The following is a 21,634-nucleotide window of genomic DNA, read 5'->3' as shown; positions in this document are numbered from 1 at the left end:
GAGGTAATAAATTTATCGGGTTGAGTCGAAAATGCGTCCAGGGTATAGTGGAGACTTTTCGGAACGTATACCCCGGAGATATCGAAGGTGACCCCCATGGAGATGTTGCTGGAATACTGCTAAAAGCAGCGTGAACCCATACTCACTCACTCACTCACTCACTCAAGTGGATTCCTCTGCAGCAAGTCACCTTTTCTTTCAAAAAGTTAAATAGTTTTCAAATCGGCTTTGAACTCACCTCAAATCACAATGATGGAGCTTTGCCACAGTATTCCATCCGCATTACTAAAACGGAAGTGCGGACGTTTGACCACATTGGCCATGTAACAGGCGGGCGGCCTGACTTGGTTGACACATGTCATCATATCCCAAATGACTAGATCGATGGTCATGCTTACAATCACTGAATTGCGTGGTCTAGACTTAATTGTTGACAGATCGACGCAATAAAGGTGGAATAATAATGCGTGCGGCGTAAACTAAACTCACTCAACAGGTGAGCCACGGCACCATGGCGCTCAGACAATATGTCATCCCCTAGCAAGAACACACATCATCCTGAAACTGATCACAAATTCACTTCATCTTATTTACATTTTATGTGAGGCACAGAATAAATATATTTTTGTTCTGAAGCATGTCATAAAATAGTATTCTTCACATACTTTTCAAAGAAGTCAAAAACACATACATAACTAGCATCCCTGATGCAATATTAATTTTTAACAAACTTTCAAAACAGTTATGGTGATGACATATTATGATGCTAGAGAAAATCTGGTATTCTTTGACACTGTGTAGTATATTCTTCACGTTTTCCGTACAGGTTTTACGTTTACATCAAGACCAAAGTTTCTTCGCGTGGTGAGTGCTTTCAAAGCGTTTTGAGCATTGTTGGACAATCTGAGTTTCAGCCTGTCTGACAGAGACGCTGGGCTTTCCGTCATGGTCATATCATCTGCTTCGCCCACATCATGATTGTCCGATATTGACACAAATCCGTCCGTTCTGTTCATTCCATCACTATATGATTCTGTTGGGGCTGTGGCAGTGGAGCTACCCTCAGCTGAATCTTCCTCACTGCTGAAGGACGATGATGCACAACTGACCCTGGAAACGTTAGAGCAACCATTACTATTACGAATTTCGGCACCCTTGATTTCAGTTTCCCAATCAGGCACTGTATCACTGTCAGAGTCCTCATAGAAGTTCGGCAAAGGTTGTTTCGAGGAGATTCTAACGCGGTGAGGCGGTTCATTCAGCATCTGTAGAAATGTACGATCACCTTCTAGTGCCTCTGGGAAAACCTTGTCTATAGATACAAAACGGTTCGTTGGCACACAAACGGGTTTACCGTCCAACACCTCGCTGTCGGGATTTTCATCATTCTCTCTTTCACTGTCAGCATCTTCACACAAGTCTATCACAGAATCCTCAGTGGAACATTTGATACGATCTGGCCCTGCAGTTTGGTCATCTGTACACGAGTCTACTGACCCGTCAGTAGTAGAAACTGTTGGAAGTGCATGTGAACGTTCTAAGTCACATGATAAGACTTCATGCTGAATCAGTGTGCTTTGACATCTGTTGCCCTTTCGTCTCAACGACAACTTGGATCTATTAGGAATTGTTTTTTGGGAACAGGGTGGAATTTGACTTTGAGATGAAAGTATGTTCACATTAAGGATCTGTTCATCAGTCTCAGCGCGACCCAGAAACATCATTTCAGATGAAGCATTTTGTTCAGTTCTAGTTCCAGGTACATAAGAAGATTCATTAGGAATTTCCGTCTCTTGCTCGCTGCTTCCATTAGCAACAATGGGATGTTTCACACAACAATATGTGTATGCATTTTTTTCCAGACTGCCCTGATCAATTTTGTTCTTTCCAATTTCATGTGATTCTGAACTCTCTCCTCTCAGCTGGCCTCTTGAAGCCACATCCTCCCTGCCACTGACATCAGCTTTTTCAATTGAAGCCATGGAATCGATTGATAACAGGGGGAAACTTAAGTTGATATCATATCTACCATCGCATGCTGTTAACCATCCACAGGATGGGGGACATAATGAATCACTGGAAGACATTTCAGGACTACCTTCATTTGTATCTACATTACGAGTGATGGGTGGATGATCTTCATCAAGGGTACCAACATCTTGAGTTCTATGACTGACAAATGACGACCCTGTGGTGGTAGAATTGGCAGTAACATTGAATAAAGTGTCATCCAACAGCGATGCCTGCATGTTGAAATTGCCAAACTGTAAGGTTGAGTTGACAGCAGAGATGGAGTCTGTGGGTGGAGTCTGAAACAGTATGGTCTGGTTCGTGTGAGCAGGTCTGTTGTCCACAGAGTGGGAGATGCAGGGTTTCACCATGAACAACGGAGAGGGAGTCTGATATAAGAGAACCTTAGCCTGACCCGAAGCAGAGCCTGTCACAGGGGTTAGAGGATACAGTGTAGACCTCTCCCGTCCTGTTAATGGCGATGGTGTTTGTTGGAATAAATGGCTCTTCAAACAGAAGGGTTTCATTGGTTTGGGGCTTACACTGGAATGATGAGGTGACTCGTTTAGTAATTCAGTGTTACTACTGGATGAGTTAATTTGTGAAGCAGGCATACCATGACGAGGCACATGGGTATTACTATTGTCATGGGTGCTGCTACTTTTATCTAAATAATCACGATTTATAGCACTTTCCTCAGAACTTAGTGAATCAAAGGAGACAGAAGATGTCCCACTGACAGAAGGTATGCCCGGTCTGCTGTTGATATCAGGAGTGTGAACTTCTGTCATGTAAGCAACATGGCTGAAGTCATTCTCACAGAGGGTATCTGGAGTAAAGTCTGATACTGCTGGAGAATTCTTTACTTGTGGATAAGTTAATCGCAGGTTTGATCCTTCAGATGTTTCTACATCTGATTTCAAGACCTGAGGCAGATCAGTTACTGGGCCTGTACCTGTCAATGAAAGATCTTGTCCTTCAGCATTTGAACCCTTTAGTCCACAACCTGTTGAATCAACAGGTAATGAAATATGCTTTGAACTAGCACATGGTTTTCTTTCAGAACAAGGCTGACTTGATTTGTAATTAGTAGTGCCTCTTAAACCACTATAAGCTGGCTCCTTTCTATCTATTTGGCAGTCTACATTTACATCTGAAGTCAGATTAAGTGTGCTACCATTAATTGGTTGGTCTCTGCTAAGAACAGGTTGGGACAAATCTGTGATTTCATTAGCTTTCTTTCGCCTTCCCTGAGAATGAATCAGCACATCTGATTTCATCCCGGTATTACAAGACACATTAGGTTTCTTGAAGCAGTTGTCACTACGGAATGCACCTGAGTTTGGTTCTGCTACAATTTTTTCATTACTATTCCTAGTCCTTACACACTTCACACTCCACATTGAGTTAACCCCACCCTCCGATGTACATTTCATCTTGGTATTGTGTTTCAGGGCCAGACACTGTTCAAATCCTCCAGACGAAGATCGGCATTTGGAAGACTGTCCAAGCCTCATCTGGAGCCTCTGAGACAGGGAAAGGAACACCTCCTCATTCTCCTTGTCAGAATCTGAATCAGACTCTGGTTTGTCTGAATCCTCACTGGAATTAGACTTGTATGAAATCTTAGAATCATCTTGATCCAGTGTATCCCCTCTGGGTCTATGTTTATCACTGGTTCCAAGTGTCCCTCTGAACTCTAGAGAACTGCCTTTGTGTAATTTTACGCCTGCTAGTCCAGTCACTTGCTTAGTCTTTGTATCCAACTGTCCATCAGAGCGTTCTGACACAGTATGACTGTTCCGGCTCATCCATAAGGATGTCTTGTTTTTCTGTTTCACCCTTACATCCAGTTCATCAACATCTTTGATGCAGCGACTAGGTTTCTGTCGACAGTTTGCTATGGGACATGGATCACCAATAGGCCCTTGTGTTGATAGCTCCTTTTTCACCTGCAAAGAATCCTTATCATCCATAGCATCCTTATCACCCTGGAGCTCCAACAGTAGCATCTGGCTTGACAAGTCACCCAGCTCATCCTCTGTTTGTTCTTTCTTCTTGGATTTCTTTGACCCTGAAAGATATAAAACACCAGCAGGTTTAACAAGAAGACAAAGTCATCAATATCAACCCCTATGGCAATATATTGTTCATTACAAGTAATGATTATGCTAAATGTATTGGTGTGTATACAGAAAAGTGGAAGGAGAAAAATAAAGGGTTTTAAAAGTTAGATAGGAGCACAATCACCAATTTCAGTCTAAGTCAACCTTGGAAATGCAAAAATATTTCTATCAGAATTCAAAAATTACCAAAAGGCACCAGTATACCACTAGACCAAGCTGTATATGCCAAGTTTGGTGAAGAAATAGTGAACACTTTTAGAGTTCTGCTCCGGAAAAGAGTACTACCACCAATTTCAGTCAAACTTGTTGCCATGGAGATGCCATGTATTATTCAGAATTTCAAAACCACCAAAAAACAACAGTACACCACCAGATCTATCTAGGTGCCAAGTTTGGGGAAGAAACACTGGATGGTTTTAGAGTTCTGCTCCAGAAAAGAGAACTTAGCACAATCCTATTTTTAGCAAACATTAAAGAGTGAAAATTCTGTGAGTATAGTGTTGTTTCAGAATTAACCATAATTTATTTAACAATAATTTAACACTAAACATTTAAATGCAAGGCTCCCTGAAAATAGGCTTGACCCTAATTTCCGATGTTACTTTACACAAAAGTTTAGTGTAAGTTAATCAGCTGGAACTACTCCAATGGAGACATTTTAGAACTTCAAGCTGTTTCTTGATTTCCCTGCCCTGTTTAGGATCTATGACTGCCAAAGCCCTGTCCACCCTTGCATTACTATGTTTTTATGTCCGTAATTCATTTCCAGATACCTCCTCTTGTTCTGTCCTTATTACTGGTTCCTGGCGTCCTTCACCACTCAACTACAAACAATGCACCTGAATTTTTTGCTCAGTAACTTTCAGTTACATGACAGCAACCTCACAGCCAAACCTACGTAATCTTCATAATGTTAAACAGAAGGCCGAACCTCACCCGAAACCCTCATTGGTTTGTCAGTAATACAGGACAAGGCAATTTCAAATTCAATTCACGTTACCTTTCTTTTTCTTCTCCTTTTTCATGCCCATCTCCTCTTCATGTTGGAGGACGAGGTCGGGAAAGGCTCGTGTAAAGAGGCCCTGCTCCTCCATGGTTGTGTAAAATTCACTGTTTGTGTTCACATCATCCACTAACAAAGGGAAAATTGTGACTTATGAAACGTACTGTTTGAATAATGTATATATATGATTTCCTTTTCTATACACATACATCATGAAAAGTAGTGCTGCAATATTGAATACTTCAATAGAATTCCACTTCAGGTATGACTGCAAGGTTAAAACAAATTTTCAGTTTGAGAAATACATGTATATATGATTTCCTTCTCCATACATATATATCACTGCTCAAAGATTTTTTGTTGAACATTACAGTGATCTGTAAACAATGTCTGAACCAAACAATCCAGTGATCGGCACTTGCATCGATCTATACTGGACAGCTAAAGAAAAGCAAGATTAATAAAAAATGACACTTCATGAAGTAAGCCTTCATCTTTATGTCTTCTATTTAAAAACTTAATAAAAAAATACCCATCAAACAAACAAAACAAACCGTTGCGATTCTTTTGTTGGTAAGAATATGCATCTGTTTGTTTGATGTCTAACACCACACTCAACATTCATCAAATTATATGACAGCATCAAGTTTGTATACCTGCACATCATTCCCGTTTACAAGCAGTTACATGCATCATTTTACTCATCAGTTCACATGAGCAATGATTTATTATGGGCTCTGAAGAAATTATCAAGACATACAGATCTACAACGTAACTTCATAGGAACCTAACACTGCTTACAAGGACCCCTGTGACACATAACGGGGGGTCCCTGACACCCAAATGTTTGTGAGTCAAGGTAAATCACAGGGTTTCTTGACAACCACTGGTAACTCCTCGGATCTTCATAGAGGGCCCAGTGGTGTAATCATACTGTGGTACAAGCTAATAAATGTACAATCACAGAGTGGATATATGACAAAGTGGAACAATCATTGTACACTATTGAACCATGTATTTGTTGTGCATTTGAGGGTACCTTGGACGCATACTCTTAATTTACAGGTATCCTTGACTACAAATTGAGGGTCCCAGAAACTTAAATAATATTAATGACACCATGTTGTAATATTGTTGTAATTTAGTTAATGTTGTGCATCATTATCATCACATTGTTACAACAATTAAACTGCAAACGATACATAATCCGACTGCAGCTGGCACAATAACAACTTACTGTTACTTGATATAAATATTTACAATCGTATTTGAACTTTTTCTTTGTCTCTGTAGACGCTCTAATAAATTTTGTTGCGCCTGTTGTCAATTTATATGAGTATCTATAGGACGCAGGAATTCATGTCCCATAAATCCTTGCATATCTTGCCAGTCTTACATTGAGATGAAACAGTCATTTACAGCCACAAAGCAACTTGGATGCAAATGTGACCATTTAATTTTAATGACATATGAAATGCCAACAGATTGCATAATAGATAAGGAAACCAAATGCTGCTTCATGACTGAAATGTTAAAAGTTTAAATAACAATTCATTGATTTTAGCTGCAAGACAGCACCAGCAGGTATTGACAGGGGTTGCAACACGTGAAAATGGTATGTCGTAGTTCGGGGCACTCTTACAGATTAGGGAGGTCGGAAAAGCCCTTACTGAACACGTCTGCCTCAGTTAAAGGTCACATGCAACGTAAAACACAACTTACCGAAACAAATCATAAAAAATGCCAATTCAACCTATAAAGTTGAAAAAAACCCGCGAAATCGGAGTTCAAACGTTTCACTAAATTCCCCCCCCCAGCGCTGGGCCCCAGCGCTGGAGGGAAAACTGTTTTCAACAGCTGTGCTGCGCTGCGTATGCATGCCCAGCGTCTGAGGTCGTGACCAGTAGTCTAATCTTGGTTGTGTACACAAACAAGTAAATAATCTACTCCTTACGTAAAAAAACTTGTTGATTGTGGGAAGCAGTCTCTGTCACAGAGAAAGCTCAGTGTCTGGTTTATTCACACCTATATGTCTGTCTGTCTGTCTGCTAAAGACAACATGCAATACACAGCTTCAATCATTGACCCTGTGCAATTTGAACTTAACACCTATCAGACTATAAGACATAAAGAAAATAAGTTGATTTATGACTCGTGCACCCAAGTCCCGTGACTGCCACACTATGTAATTAGGCACGTGTGATACACATGACATGTTTTTATGTCTGTGGGTTGCAAACAAACTACATTCATTTTTTTCGGATGACTGGATCTGATGGAAATTGGTGCAAACTCTTGTCAGTTTCACGGCCTGATTTGTACTTGGACGAATGACAGATTCCAGCCACGCTGTAGTTTACCATCTCTACTGACATGATAATTTACTGGATCGAGCGCCAATTCAGAGAACATGTATTTTCCAAACCCAACATCTCTATATACATTCTTCATGGATAACGACTTCTTTCAGTGTATATGATTTTGTTTGACAACAGTATATGAATCCATACTGAAACGACGCGTCAAGTAAACACAAAGAAGTTGTTATCCATAAAGAATCTTACTTTCTTGTGACTGGCTATGCTTCTAAAATGCCCATCAAACAGATCATCTTTCTGTACACACAATGAACCCTCAGCATATCAGCAAATGAAACAGCCAATCGGAAGCCATCGTTACACTTGAGTGCATATCCACCCGTTATGACTGGGTTCTGTCTCCCGAGGGCTTCGTTTCGGGGAAAGTAAGCCCAAGTACAAAATATTGCAATTTTGAATCGCGATTGTACGCTTATAATTTTGTTTATTTGTTTTTTTAAAAGCAGCAATGTATATTATGTCAAGAATAAGTGATAAATGTGTTTTAATTATGTTTGATTTTTTTGTTGCATGTGACCTTTAAGTCCTTACAGTGAAAGGAAACATTGGACGAGTCAGCCACATTTGGCATTATTTCAACAATATCATGGCAGGGGACACCAGAAATGGGCTTCACACATTGTTCCTGTGTTGGATTTGAACCTGGGTCTTCAGCTGACAAGCAAACTTTTTAACCACTAAGCTCTCCCATCGCCCCCAAACATTGGAACAAAAGAACCAAATGGTTTCAACCAATGACAGAAGCAAAACTATTTTGAAATGACAATGTCACATTCAAACTGCAATGTTCATTTGCAAATCACAGACTAAAATAAACATGTCTCTTTGAGTGTATGGGCCCACAAGGTGGTACTACCCACACAAAGGCCTGTTTAATAACAGATGTTCACTGAGGTACCCATCCTTGATAAGCTCAGGCCATATGTTCCAATAAATCTCCACAAGCACCCAGGATGCATTAATGACTTAATTGAATTACCTTCCTTTGCTGGCTTTTCATCCAATCAGGGGTCTGGGAAATTGAACGTACCAATCACAAGGCTTCTGTCATAACTCACCTCGGCTTCTTTTATCTGACTGATTAAAATTGGCAACACAGTTGTTGCAGAGGTATCCTAAAAGAGGCTTTCAGACCTGTCAGTCTGTCTCTTTTTCCTAAAACAGAGTCGCACAGTGATCAAACTTTTGGGGCTACAGCCACCAACTTTGTTGAAAATGGCAAACTCAGTTTAACGGCTTATCTGACTGGCTACTGTGAGAAGGTAGAGCCAGCTAAGGGAGCTAATAAAATTATTGTAAGTAGATGCAATCACGGTGCTAGTGAAGATTTATCAGAACATATACTCATGAGATTATCGAAGATTATCGAAGTCATCACACTGCAGTTTTAGATGAATATCCTGTTCAGACAAAATATACTAATTCAGCACCAGCCAGAATAGCATAAAGTAAGATCTTTGAAAGTCTTTTGGTGTGGCGCATTTGCTCTTCAAAAACATTCTATTTACTGTAACAGCCCTGCCCATTATCAATCCCTGTAATGTATGAATGTTAATTCTCACCTGACTTGAACCACTCCACTTCATAGACAGGTACTCCATGCCGGACACGTGGCTTCACAATCCTGTGTATAGCAAGCAATTCAGATATGAGTGAATGATAGAGACCATAGAGATCAATAATCATTAAATGAATGTCACTCGCCTACTGCTGAGTATGCCTATTCTTGCATGAATTACTAACCATATCTGCATTCTGAATATAATTTAGAAGTTGTCTTAACTTTGTGTACTGTGTAAGTTTAAACTAAATTTCACAACATTTTAGGTACGATATCATCAATGTCACAATTATTACATGAATCCAGAGCTCCACATAAGGTGAAGAATCAATTAAAACCCAGTAGATCTATAATATCTCGTGTACTGTACTCAATAAACTTAACTGGCTTGCATATGATAATTCTTCGAAGCGTCTGAACTGTACAACAGCATTAGCAAATGTTAAGCAATGTCTATACATATGCTATTATTGCTGTAGTCCCCGTCCACAGTTTACTGTAGTAGTCACATGACTTCCATGTGGAGTGTTTAAAAATGGCTGCAAACCCAATTGCTTGAAAAATTATCTGCAGCTCTGTGGATTATTAACATTTCTTCCCACTGACAATATTTCTGATCAATGATCCTTTTAGTTAAATTGCAACTGAGTGAGTCAAAAACATCAGGAATAATATGTGTGAGTGAGTGAGAGAGCATGTATGGTTCAAAGCCGCTTTTAACATTATTCCTGCAATATCTTGGTAGTGGACTCTAGAAATGGACTTCACAAATGGTACCCCTGAAAACATGAATTTGACAATACTGAAGCATGTTTTAAAACCTCTTCCTGACTGTTTGCTATTTGAAACAGAAAAGCTCAACTCAAGAAAAGACTCAAAACTTTTCAAAATGAAACTCAAAACCTGAAAATCCAAGGCTCCGCAGAAAATTCTCAAGTCTGGATATATCTGAGATACTGAACTAATTGCAAGGGGCAGGCCAGTTGCAAAAAAATATTTTCATATACTTTCTTTAAATTTGGTACTTCTATTTGTCCTGTTATCTTAATTACTAGTAAGTGACCACCTGAGAGCCATGAATGCAGTGTTTTAGCACAAACCATGAAAAGGTTACTTCCAGGTTTGGAGTATCTATTTATAGCTGCTTGAGACTTTGGTTTATCAATGGTATGTCTGTTTGTACAATCATTATCCAAACTTTGCCTTGGAAATAATCACAGAACCACTGAAATATATATTCCAAATATCACATGGAAGTAAGCCAAGGCATTGAGATTTTATGACTGCTTCAAACAAAAATATCAGTATCCAATCACTGCACATTACAGACCTGCTAGGTTTCAGGTAGGGCACATGTTTTAGCGTTCTGTCAGCTATATGCACCAGGTCCCACAGAGTGACTAGCGGCAAGACCTTCTCCGTTGTGTAGTCTGGCGGCCATTCCATCTTTGTCTCTGCATACTCCTAGAAAATTCAATGTTGAGGATTATTTTTACAGGAGGATAAATGCTGTTTTCAATAATTTTTCACTTTCTCTAAGCTCTCATAAAAAAAAATAGACCAAACAAAGTTTCAATATAGCATCACAAAGGCTTCAGGGGTCCAAAATACAAATGCAAGAACAAGTATTGGTGCCAATATCAAAAAGCATAGTGAAATATTTCAGTCACAAACAGCTCAAACATGTAAAAAGTTCCCAGTTCATGTCACCAGTTCTCGTCCAAGGCTATCAGTCGTAAACCAGCAAAGACCATCAGTGTTAAATCTGAAAAAGCCATTGATGTAAATCTGCCATAGTCATCAATGTAAATTGTCGATCAGTGCTGATGCTTTAAGAGGAACGGCTATGTCACTGACCTGGGTTTTTGCAATGTGGGGACGTCTCCATGTAAATGCCTGCTTTGGTACTATTTCTTGTGTGCTTAGAAATTCATCAATAACCTAGAACAGAGGACATTTCATATTGGTAGATGACATATTGCTGCATTTAGTCTGACATGAGTATTTTCAAAATACATGTTTTTTGTTGTTGTTTGCCAATTACATCTACATGCAGCAATAATTCAGCTGTGTGATGATTGTCTGAAAATTAGTCTAAAACTAGGTTACCCCACCACGCCTCATGTGCAAAGATCAACCTAGTTTTAGACTAATTTTCAGACAATCATCACACAAAGTCACCCAGACTGAGAAGGGTTAAAAAATCCCATCGCCCGCCACCCAGGACAAGTTAGTTTTCATTTCGGGTAATCAAATAATGGTGTCTTACTTGTCCGTGGACTACAAGATAATTTCCAGTTATGGTTTCAAACTGCAAATAAACTTGTGATTTCATTCATCTGCTCATAATGTAGCTATTAAATTTCACAATAATGATAAAGTAGAGCTATCATTCATTGAAATTTATCACCCTTTGATGAATAGTCCAATAAACATTAACATCAAACACTGTGTCATAAAATCAGGGCAAGTGGAAAATAAGTCAGGACCATATACTTTCTTGAAGGCAAGTGACTTTTTAAAAAAAGCCATGAGCCCCTGTCTGACATGATTTGGTCGCCTCTCACCACAAGCATGACTGAATGACTGATCTCAGGATTATTCCAGGATTCTGCAAACTTTGTCTCATTTGGGAAATTCAGATACTGCTTTGAAAACAATGACATACCATTTGATTAAAAACTTGAAAACTTTGCAACATCTTTTACAGTTATCAGAAAGATGAAGATGAAATATTCTGAAGCTCACCTGGGCTTGGGGAAAATCTTGTGTTGCAAGAGATTTTTGTCGGATAAATAGCTCAATCTTGCTGACACATTGACCGACTGTCATCTTTTCCCACTGAAGAAACCTAATGTACACAAAATATTACAGATTCATTCACAATCCATCCATGCTCAGCTTCTGAACTAAATCTCAAAAGGTAACATTTAAAGAACCCTGCCTGCTAGTTACTCAGATCTGCTACAGTTGAGTTTTAGTGCATTTAGTTTTACAACCCAATCAACATTTTTCCAGCTACATAGCAGCAGTCTGCTAATAATCGATTTTGGACCAGACAATCCAGTAATCAACAGTATGAGCATAGATCTACACAACTAGAATTCGATAACATATGTCAACCAAGTTCGTGAGCCTGACCACCTGAGTCATTATGGATGATCAACTTCTTTATGTGCAGATGGTTATCACCCAAACGACTTGTCACTCCTTTTGCTTACAGCTTCTAGAATGCCTCTCAAAAAAGCTAACCACCTTACTCCATTAGTCGCCTCTTATGACAAGCATGGGTTACTGAAGAACAGTTCTAATGGACCTTCAAGGGTGTGTATTCTTGTGCAGAAATGAACTGCTGGAGTGAGCAAGTGAGTTTAGTTTAACACCACTTTAAGCAATACTCCAGCAGGGGACACCAGAAATGGTCTTCACAAATTGAACCCATATGGGGAATCAAACTTATCATCACCTCAAGGGTTGTTGGAACAAAGTATTCAAGTTTCAACATGTTTCATGTGCATTAGACAGTATTTATATATGATTCTGAAAATACACTGAAAATACCGAAAAATTGTTTCTCTGAAAAAATGCACATAATGGAAAACTGATGTCAAAAACATGGCATGAAAACAAACAGAAAATATTAAATCTAATACAATTGACTTTTAGGTCTATGGCAGCATATTATGTGCTGTTAACCAATAATTTTGCTTCCGCCTAAACATATAGAGCCAATTCAAAATTATCTATGTATATATCGTCTTTACTCAAAAGAGGAAATGTCTCAGAATATTTTGAACAAGAATCATCAGAAGACGACAAATCCCCATGGTCCCCACATGCTTGAAAGAACAAATCATCTGACAGTTACTTTAAGTTCAACTGATTTGTTTTAGACTAAGTCCAAATCGTTTTCATGGAAAAATATAAATGCCCAAAATCTGCAAACAGGTGAAAAAAGGCAACACTTCTGGATCTGCCTCATACATCTGCCACGTTTTTCTGATTGATATTGAAAGGTTTGCAAGTTGTGCTCCACAATCAAAGCCCAGCCCTCCTTTTTCAGAACGCCAAACATTTCCATGGAAACCAAGAAAAACAAAAATGACAAAAATACGTAAACAGCAAAAGACACCAATTTAATATGTTTGATATATCTACCACCTTTTATTAAAAAATGTTGAACAGTTTTGGCGTCATGCTCTGGAAACAAACTGACTACAAACAGATGAGGCATCGACTCTAAGAAAGTAAAAATGCCCTTTCGTTGATATATGTGATATCAAAATACATTCTGGTAAGATTTTCAACATAGAGGAATTCAACTTCTACATTAACAATGATGACAGACACTGTCTAACCTTTTGAGTATATCCACACCTTTGAGAGACTGGAGATACTTGATGACCCGGTCAACTCCTACCCCTGGGACCCCTCCAGGCAGGTAGTCACACCCCAGGAGTAGTGCTACACCCACCAATGACTCCCGAGATATCCCAAGGTCCTGTTCAATGGCAGCCATGCAGTAGCTCTCAACATGAGGATCCTGAACAAAGGTCACATTGGAAGAACTTTACAGCAAAATTAATCAAGCCAGTTATTCTTATTTTCTTATTTTGCTGTGTACAGTGTAAAATAATATCCTGTCAGCTACTGCACATACAGTCCGCTGGATTCCATTTGAGACCGTTTAGCTGTTCTACCAGCAAGAGGCCCCCCTTGTACAAAATAGCGAAAGGTGACAAGTAAATGATGATCGTTTGTTAAACTTTTTTATTCGAGTGTCCCAAATTATGAGACACATCATCAGAGTTGGTCTGTCGATTTCATGTGGCTGTGCAAAATTTGGTTTTGTTGCAGTTATTAGATTTTGTGTAAGTGAGCAAGTCATCGGTCTCAAATGGAATCAAACGGACTGTAAATCAAAGTAACGTTTTTAATGCAGCTTGTAGCAATATTCCAGCTATACCGGGACAGGGGACACCAGAAATGGGCGTCATAGATTGTGCGGGTCTTTGGCATGACAAGCAAACACTTTAAACTCTAGGATACCCCTATGTGTTAAAGTCAGATTGTGAAATCAGTCATTTTCTGAAATGAGTAAGAGGGTCAGCCATTTCTCCTCATTTTGCGGAACAACTGGTTACATAATCCATATTCTGCTTCCTTTGACATTTCACAAGCTGTATACAACCAATCTCCGTTGCAGGGGTTAATTACTGCTGTAGACTGTTAACTGTGATTTATGAATCATACAAAACTGACACTTTGTTCAAGGTCACAATCAAAGCAATGATCAGACTTGCAAGGATGAGTACTTAATCAACACAATTTCAGAACACCAGTATCTGTATACAAAACACAACATTGATTGAAAGTTCTTTCACAGCAATTTGAATCTGAAGGCCTCTTAAAACCTGTGTGTATCTGAATAAACAATCATTCTGCAAGGGCTCACTTTGTTGTTCATGGTGAAGTTCTTGTACACAGTGCGAGCTCCGTACAGGAACACATCTCCGTCGTCTGTGATGCATGCATCAACAAGCTGAAACAACAATGCTGCTCACTACAACACTTAATACAGTGGGTCTGGGGAAAACAACAAATTTTTATACCAGAAAAAGGTTTCATACACTGTACCAATATGCGGAATCAGTGTACCTCAAACTGCGCTGCAGCTCTCAACATTTAACTTTTCAAATCATATTGCCAAGGTTTGGCTGTTTTCAATTATTCCTCCTTTAAACTGTTTTCACAAAAGAATACAGCCTGCTGTAAGGAGCACCTGCCTTCCCCATGCAGTATCATAAGCAGCACAAATGGCCTCACCTTCCCCTGTCTGTAGGAGAACCTACCCTACCCTACCCAAAGGCTAACCTGACTCTGCAGCATCAAGACCTGCATACATGACCTCAGCTGCTTTCGTCAGAGAGCAGGATCTGCCCCCAACTTACGACTATCTGACTCACCCCTGCAGCATCAAGAGCAGCACACATGGCCTCCGCTTCACCACGACTGTGAACATAAGGGATTCCAAGCAGATCCAAAAGCTGGCAGCACTGAAATATGGATCATCAAGAACTGTATCTAAAGAAACTTATCAAACGACTTTTCATAGAGATGACCTTTTAATTCAATAACAGAATCGACATCCATCAGCCAAGAAGTCATACTACTCTCTACAATTGTATTGTCACGATTTGGACAGTGCTGGTGAGGAATAGGAAGTTCAGGGGTCGAGGGTCGGGGGTCAGGTTGAGGATAGAGAAGCATTTGTATTGATTAGTGTCAATAGTAATTCCTAGATGATGAGGGTTTTCACTTTGAGATTTTCATCAGGTCAAGAATAGACTTTAACTTTAAGCATGTGGTCAAAATTCACAAAATACATCAATGTGACTATTTTGACGCTTTCTCTGAATGACAAGATGTTTAATGTGCCAAAGTAACATCAAAGTACATGTTCAATTCCCTGACTGTACGAGCAAGTGTAGACTGATAAATAACGTATGTAACCAAACAACCAAGCAGACACCTTGGAACACTGAGTCATGTGTAAACATCACCCCAAAATCCTCATGGTAGGATTATCTGTGTGAACAGGCCAGAATACTGCTCACTGTGATATCATACACTGCTTATTTTCTGAATGATCGTCATGGTAACAATCAACAAAATAGAAAGCTGAGATGTGCAACCTACCTCTCTGAGTCGGGCATTGAAGTTGGAGCGCCCCCCTCGGCCTGCACGTCCCCCTCTGCCCCGCCCTAGAGCCTGTTGTCGTCTCCTCATCTCTTGCCACTTCAGCTGTGGTGCTGCACCCTCGATCACAAACACCAGCTTTACGCCCAGCTGGGTCAGGTAGCTGACTCGGAAAAACAGATTCCTGAAGGAAACGTGTGAGTGGCTTGGGTTTAACATCAGTCCCAGTGAGTGAGTCTTATTATACAAAACATACACTGGAGATATTGCTTGTTAGGATCAAATGATATCTTCTTGATAATAGATTTTGTACAATGCCATGACATCATCAGTGATGACATGGCCTACAGTTATACGACATAAACTTACATTGCTATGACATCGCTACACTGAGAGTCTAATGGCAGTGGTGTGCTCAGACTCAGAGATGCAATTTGTCATTGAAAGTAATTAATAGTAGGGGTTAAAAAATCCCATTGCCCGAAGTCTGAGACAAGTCAGTTTACATTTTGGGCAATCAAATAATGGTATCTTACTTGTCTGTGGGCTTCTAGAAAATTTCCACTTATGGTTTCAAACTGCAAATAAACTTGGATTTCATTTCATATCTGCTAAATATGCAGCTAATAGATCTCGCAATAATAACAGAGTTATCTCTCTTTGCTATTTATCACTCTTGATTATATCATAAATCAGAGCAAGTGGAAAATCAGCTACTTTCTGAAAGTCACTTGCCTTGTGGCAAGTGGCTTTTAAACAAACCCCCTGTAACAGTGATTTTTTATAATAAATAGAATCTCACCCTTGTGTCTACTGTTATCTGTCATATCAACACGAACTCAGAGGACAGTTGAAGTTAATACGGGAATTATACAATTACCACTTTGGTAAATAACATAAAGAATGGTGCTGAAGGACCAGGCAAACCGGGATTCAAACTCATGCTTATATGTTTCTGTATACCTTAGTGGCATAACTGTGAACAGTGAAATGTAACACTTCAGACAACAGGACCACACATCCCCATTTTAAGCTCAGTATCTTGATGTAAACATCTTTTTCCTTCATCTGACTGGTAGGGGAGCAATGATTTACTATGAAGTGGACTTCACAAATATTACAAATATTTGGTAAAAACTTAAAATGCAATAACAAGTCGGCAAGTTATATGTTCATAATTTTCACTGAAACAATAACAAGATAAATTCTTTCACATGTTTTGAGTGAATGAGTTTTTAGTTTTACTCCCCATTCAGCAATATTCCAGCTATATGGAGGCAGAATGTAAATAACCCAGTCTGAACCAGACAATCCAGTGATCAACATCATGGGCATGGATCTTGCAAATGCGAATCGATGACGTGTCAACGAAGTCAGCGAGCCCCACCACCAGACCTGTTAGCTGCCATTCACAAAAACTGGATGCTGATGTTCACAGCTTCACGTACTGAGAATACTGACAGCATTAATGTATCATGACAAAGATCATGACACCTGGCTGTCCCTTTCTCTGCACGCCTTCCTCGTAACAAATAATGAACTGTGTCAATATTTTAATGATAGTTTGTTAAACAACATTTTTATTTTAAGGAAAAATATTTTGCAAAAACTTCACAGAGTTGGTGTGATGGTCTGATTATGATCAGGGTTTCATTGAGTATGTTATGTTTATTAGTTTTCGAGCTAGACTGCAACTCATCGGTCCGCTTTTGAGCCAAAAGGACTACATTGGAAGCTGTCTAAACCGGCAGTCATCGTGAAATAGTCCAGTTTAGACAATGTGCCAGAATATAGAGCTGATGATAAATGTACAAGTCACAGACAGGACTGAGATTTTACCCTGGTGTTGACAACTTGCCAGACTGAACAGATGCAACAGCTTCTACAGTATAGTTGAAACAGTCACTGGGTGTTACAAACACCCAAGGTCAGTTTCATACCTGGATATAATATGTGAAGTCCATTTCTAAAGTGACCCCCATCATGATATTTCCGGGACATTGCCAACCACAACGTAAAACCACCCTCAATCACTCGTCCTCAAATGTATTCATCTGTGGTAGCCTAGTAGTTAAAGTGTTCACTCGTCAAGATAATGACCTGTGTTTGATTCCGTGAAGCCCTTTTTTGGGGGTCTCCCTCCATGATATTTCTGGAATATTGCTGAGACAGTAGAAAACTGAACTCACTCTAGCGTCCAGTGATTTGTTACGGTTACAATTTGCCATGACAAAAGGTGTGAGAAATCCCCTCAGAACCCAGAAGTACACACAAACAGTCAAAACATAAACTCAAGAGGAGGTAACTCTATAGCACTTCCTGAAAGCCTCCTGCCAAAATAATAAAAGTAGTGAACATTTATGATACAAAACGTGATCCATAATAATTATTGTTTAAAACACTAGACACTGTGACCGAATAATAATTATTACTTAATTAAAAAAACAATTTACAGAAAATACTCTCTCGTAACAGATTTTACCAGAGACTATAAGCTGACCTGAGATACGGCTTGGCTACCACTCCCTGCATGGATTTGACACACTGGTTCTCACACACCCAGATGCTGAGGTCAACAGCGATGGTCTGACCTCGAAGGGATGACAGAGGCTTGTGCTGCTTCACAGGAGCCAAAATAGTCCAAAGGTTCGTTACCCCCATCTGAAAATAATGTCACAGTTGTCTTTAGGCTATGTGTGAGTGGATTTTACTACACCTTGGACAAAACACACAAGTCCATGTTGAACAGAATTTACTTTCTCAGATTCACACAGCCAGTTGGCATATGTGTGACAAATATCCTATGATAATTGTATGACAATCATAAGCAGAAAACGATCAGTAACCAAATAATTAAGGATTTTACATGACAATATACATACACATAAAAGGATGCAGAAAAAAACTATATAAAAAATATTCCAAAGAATGCCTAGTGTTTGTTCGTTTGTCATTTAAAGCAGCACTCAGCAATATTCCACATATATGTAAATTTACACATAAATATATATGTATACAAATTCAGAGCTATCATAATTTTGTTATACATGTCTGATTTTCAAACACAATGCGTTTATCTCCATTCTACCATAACCATGCTATTCAGATTTTGAACAAATACACAATGTATTGGAAAATCAGAGGTATATAATGTGATTATATACCTCTGAATGACTTTGATTAACCAATCACAATCCAGTAATTACTGAAGTCATGGTAGAATTGTAATTGTAAACCAAAAACTGTGTTCTGTAATCTGACAGGTTGAAAAACATGATCAAATGGGATTTGATTCCTGGATATTGCAAGACTATTCGCTGCGTACTGACACGTAGAAACATCGCAAACAATTGTTTTGTTGTGTCATCCACAGGGGTGATGTCATTCAAATCATATTGTGACGTAAAGTCAGAATGACGTCACTGTGACATAGGAACCTTTACTGAGAAATACATTACCATATTCTGGTTTGGTCTGTTGTTTTTTAAAACCACACTCAGCAATATTCCATCAATGTGGCAGTGGTTTGTAAATAATCCAGCCACTGGTACGCAAGACCCTGACTATAGTAGTGTCAGAAATAAGAAGAAACTGGGGTTTTTTTTTTCACATTTTTGACCTTTTTGCAATCTTTTGTTAAGTATCTACATTCAGTGATCAACAGCATAAACATCGACCTTCGCAGCTGGGATACCATGACATGTCACGTGTCGGCAGTCAGCAAGCCTGACCACCCAATCCCATTAATCACCTCTTACGACAGGCATGGCTTACTGGAGACCAATTCAAACTTGAATCATCCATGATTCTGGGAGACTTACTGTACATGCAAATCTTATTTACGGAACTGTTCATTACTCAGCATGGTCAGTCAAAGCATTGTCGGCACAGGTACATGTGTACCCCAGGTAACATTTCTGTATGCAGCCAAAATATGGATAGAGAAATGTACCCAGGGGCTGAAATTGTTTTTCAAAACTCCACTTGACACAGATCAAGTAAACTTTTATAATCCTTGACCAAATACTTTTTCTACTGGACTACAATTATTTCTTCATTGTCTTTCACATTGTAAATTGATTATGAATGGTTCCTATCAGGTGACTTCTTTTTAATAGCTGATGGTGTTTTTCCTATACTGTATCAAAGCTGCGTTCAAAATAATCGCTGGCGTGGAGGCCCAGCGTTGGTTGTTATTGCATCTGGCTGACAGTTGCTAATATCTGAAGAGCCTTTGTGGCCTTCATTAAATTATCTGTCTTTTTTAACAAATGGAATCTTTCCCCTGTTTTTTTTTCCTTTGTTAACATTTGGAAATCATCCAAGATCCATCATGCTATGAGAGTTTACACCTCCTGGTATTTCAGTGCCTTGTGCTACATAGGGGTTGCTAATTGATTTTGTTGAAACAGTGTGAAACTGTGCGACCAGTGTAATCTATTTTGTTTTTATTTGACTAAAACAAATGGGCCTCCAGATATCATTCAGGAAGGCAGCAGGCCCTGATGGCCACCTGGCAAACTAAAGTATTGCAAACACTGTATCAAAGTAATGGCTGTTCCATGTGACAAGCAGACGCTTCACCCACAAGGCTACCAGACCACCATCAGGTATGATAGCTGGTGTTGCTATGAAAATATTGGCACAGATCCATAAGTTTCTGAACGACGTCCGAGTCACGCTGTCGATTTTTTATATGAAAAATATTACATTTTCTTGTCAACAGTATCTTGAACGAAATAACGCACTACGCGTGATTGTTGTGCATGAGGTTGCGGCTTTCTCTATTACCTCTTTGTCCCACCCAGCTGATTGTTACACCTGTCCTCTTCAATTTCCCGCCATATTTACCACTCTCGTTTATACGATATTGATTAAAATCACTGTATTTTTTTAATGTTGGGATTGACTAGACAGGAATGAACTAATATATCATGAAAAATATTTTTGTATCATAAAAACGTTTTAAAATAATCAATATTTTGTCACGTGACATTACATTGGAGTGCGGGAAAGAGTACTCTGCCGGTGCGCGCCAGATTTTAAACACCTGTGAAATTTAGAAGAATTTCATGGATTTTACTAATTATGCCTCTCCTAGGTAAAAAGGTTTTCAGCTGTCTGAAGCCCTTAAATGACATTAAGGCTGAGGAAGCCGTTTTTACCATCCCACACACTAAGGAACAGTTCCGATCTAAAGCGTATCCTTTTGTCAAGTGACCATCTGCAGCATCCAATATGGCGGCGCGCATGGATTTCATTGTAGAAATAATAAATTTATCATATTTTCCATATTAATGTCGCGATCGTCATGAAAATTTGCATGCATGGTGGAATCCAAGACACTGAACGGTGAGTCAAATTTTGCTACAATCGGACCGTAAATGACTAAAATATCTCGGATACTAATATCTGCCGAAAACGGCGTGGAGTGATTGTTTACATCTCTATGGTGATCACGTGGTATTAAAATATTAAATTTTAACCATTTAACTGTTATTTGGCCATATTTATATCTGAGCATTGTCATCAGATAGACCACAATAACGCGCAGTTCAACAACACCCTTCCGCGATCCGCCATTTTGTGTTTGCACGATTCTGCCGAAATCGCGTCGTCTGCTGCTGTCAAAACACGATTTCGACTTATTTACCACTGTTACATTCAATAAATACCCAATATTGAACGTTGTCTTCACTCCTACATTGGAACAAACTTCTATTGTGATGATTTGTTGTATTAATTTGATATATGCTCATTTAATTTTTGACAAATCAACGAATCAAAATTAAGGAAATGTGTGTAAAACGCGATATAATTCTACGCTTGGCCGAGTTCGTATGTGTTTTTCTGAGAT

General features: G+C 39.2%; 2 protein-coding genes across 2 annotated transcripts in view; one reads left to right on the top strand and one right to left on the bottom strand.

The window, feature by feature from the left end:
* Nucleotides 1-584: 584 nt before the first annotated feature.
* LOC137260608 (uncharacterized) lies at nt 585-20,995 on the bottom strand. Its single transcript, XM_067798201.1, has 12 exons — nt 20,569-20,995; nt 18,278-18,438; nt 15,778-15,961; nt 15,045-15,134; nt 14,534-14,620; nt 13,437-13,621; nt 11,827-11,929; nt 10,936-11,019; nt 10,409-10,542; nt 9,080-9,141; nt 5,137-5,268; nt 585-4,084 (listed from the first exon to the last, which is right to left on the bottom strand). The coding sequence occupies exons 2-12, from the start codon at nt 18,436-18,438 to the stop codon at nt 810-812; spliced, it is 4,497 nt and encodes a 1,498-aa protein (XP_067654302.1). The 5' UTR covers nt 20,569-20,995; the 3' UTR covers nt 585-809.
* The window catches only part of LOC137260606 (tyrosine-protein kinase BAZ1B-like), a 37,233-nt gene continuing 36,363 nt past the window's right edge, over nt 20,765-21,634 (top strand). Inside the window, exon 1 of the mRNA XM_067798200.1 lies at nt 20,765-20,978. Coding sequence (XP_067654301.1) covers nt 20,866-20,978 — 113 coding nt within the window. The 5' untranslated portion in view covers nt 20,765-20,865. The remainder of the gene's footprint in view (nt 20,979-21,634) is intronic.

The sequence above is a fragment of the Haliotis asinina genome, chromosome 14 (genome assembly GCF_037392515.1).
Source record: "Haliotis asinina isolate JCU_RB_2024 chromosome 14, JCU_Hal_asi_v2, whole genome shotgun sequence".
Classification (NCBI taxonomy): Eukaryota; Metazoa; Mollusca; class Gastropoda; order Lepetellida; family Haliotidae; genus Haliotis; species Haliotis asinina.
This window is presented reverse-complemented; position numbering and strand designations above follow the sequence as displayed.

Bases quoted from the DNA above. Each gene is read 5' to 3' on its own strand.
- LOC137260608 (XM_067798201.1), bottom strand. From the start codon at position 18,438: ATGGGGGTAACGAACCTTTGGACTATTTTGGCTCCTGTGAAGCAGCAC. The intron at 9,142-10,408 runs GTCTGTAATGTG...TGCTATACACAG, and splicing joins CCCTACCTGAAACCTAGCAG to GATTGTGAAGCCACGTGTCC. The intron at 4,085-5,136 runs GTAACGTGAATT...TATATCTTTCAG, and splicing joins AAAGGAGAAGAAAAAGAAAG to GGTCAAAGAAATCCAAGAAG.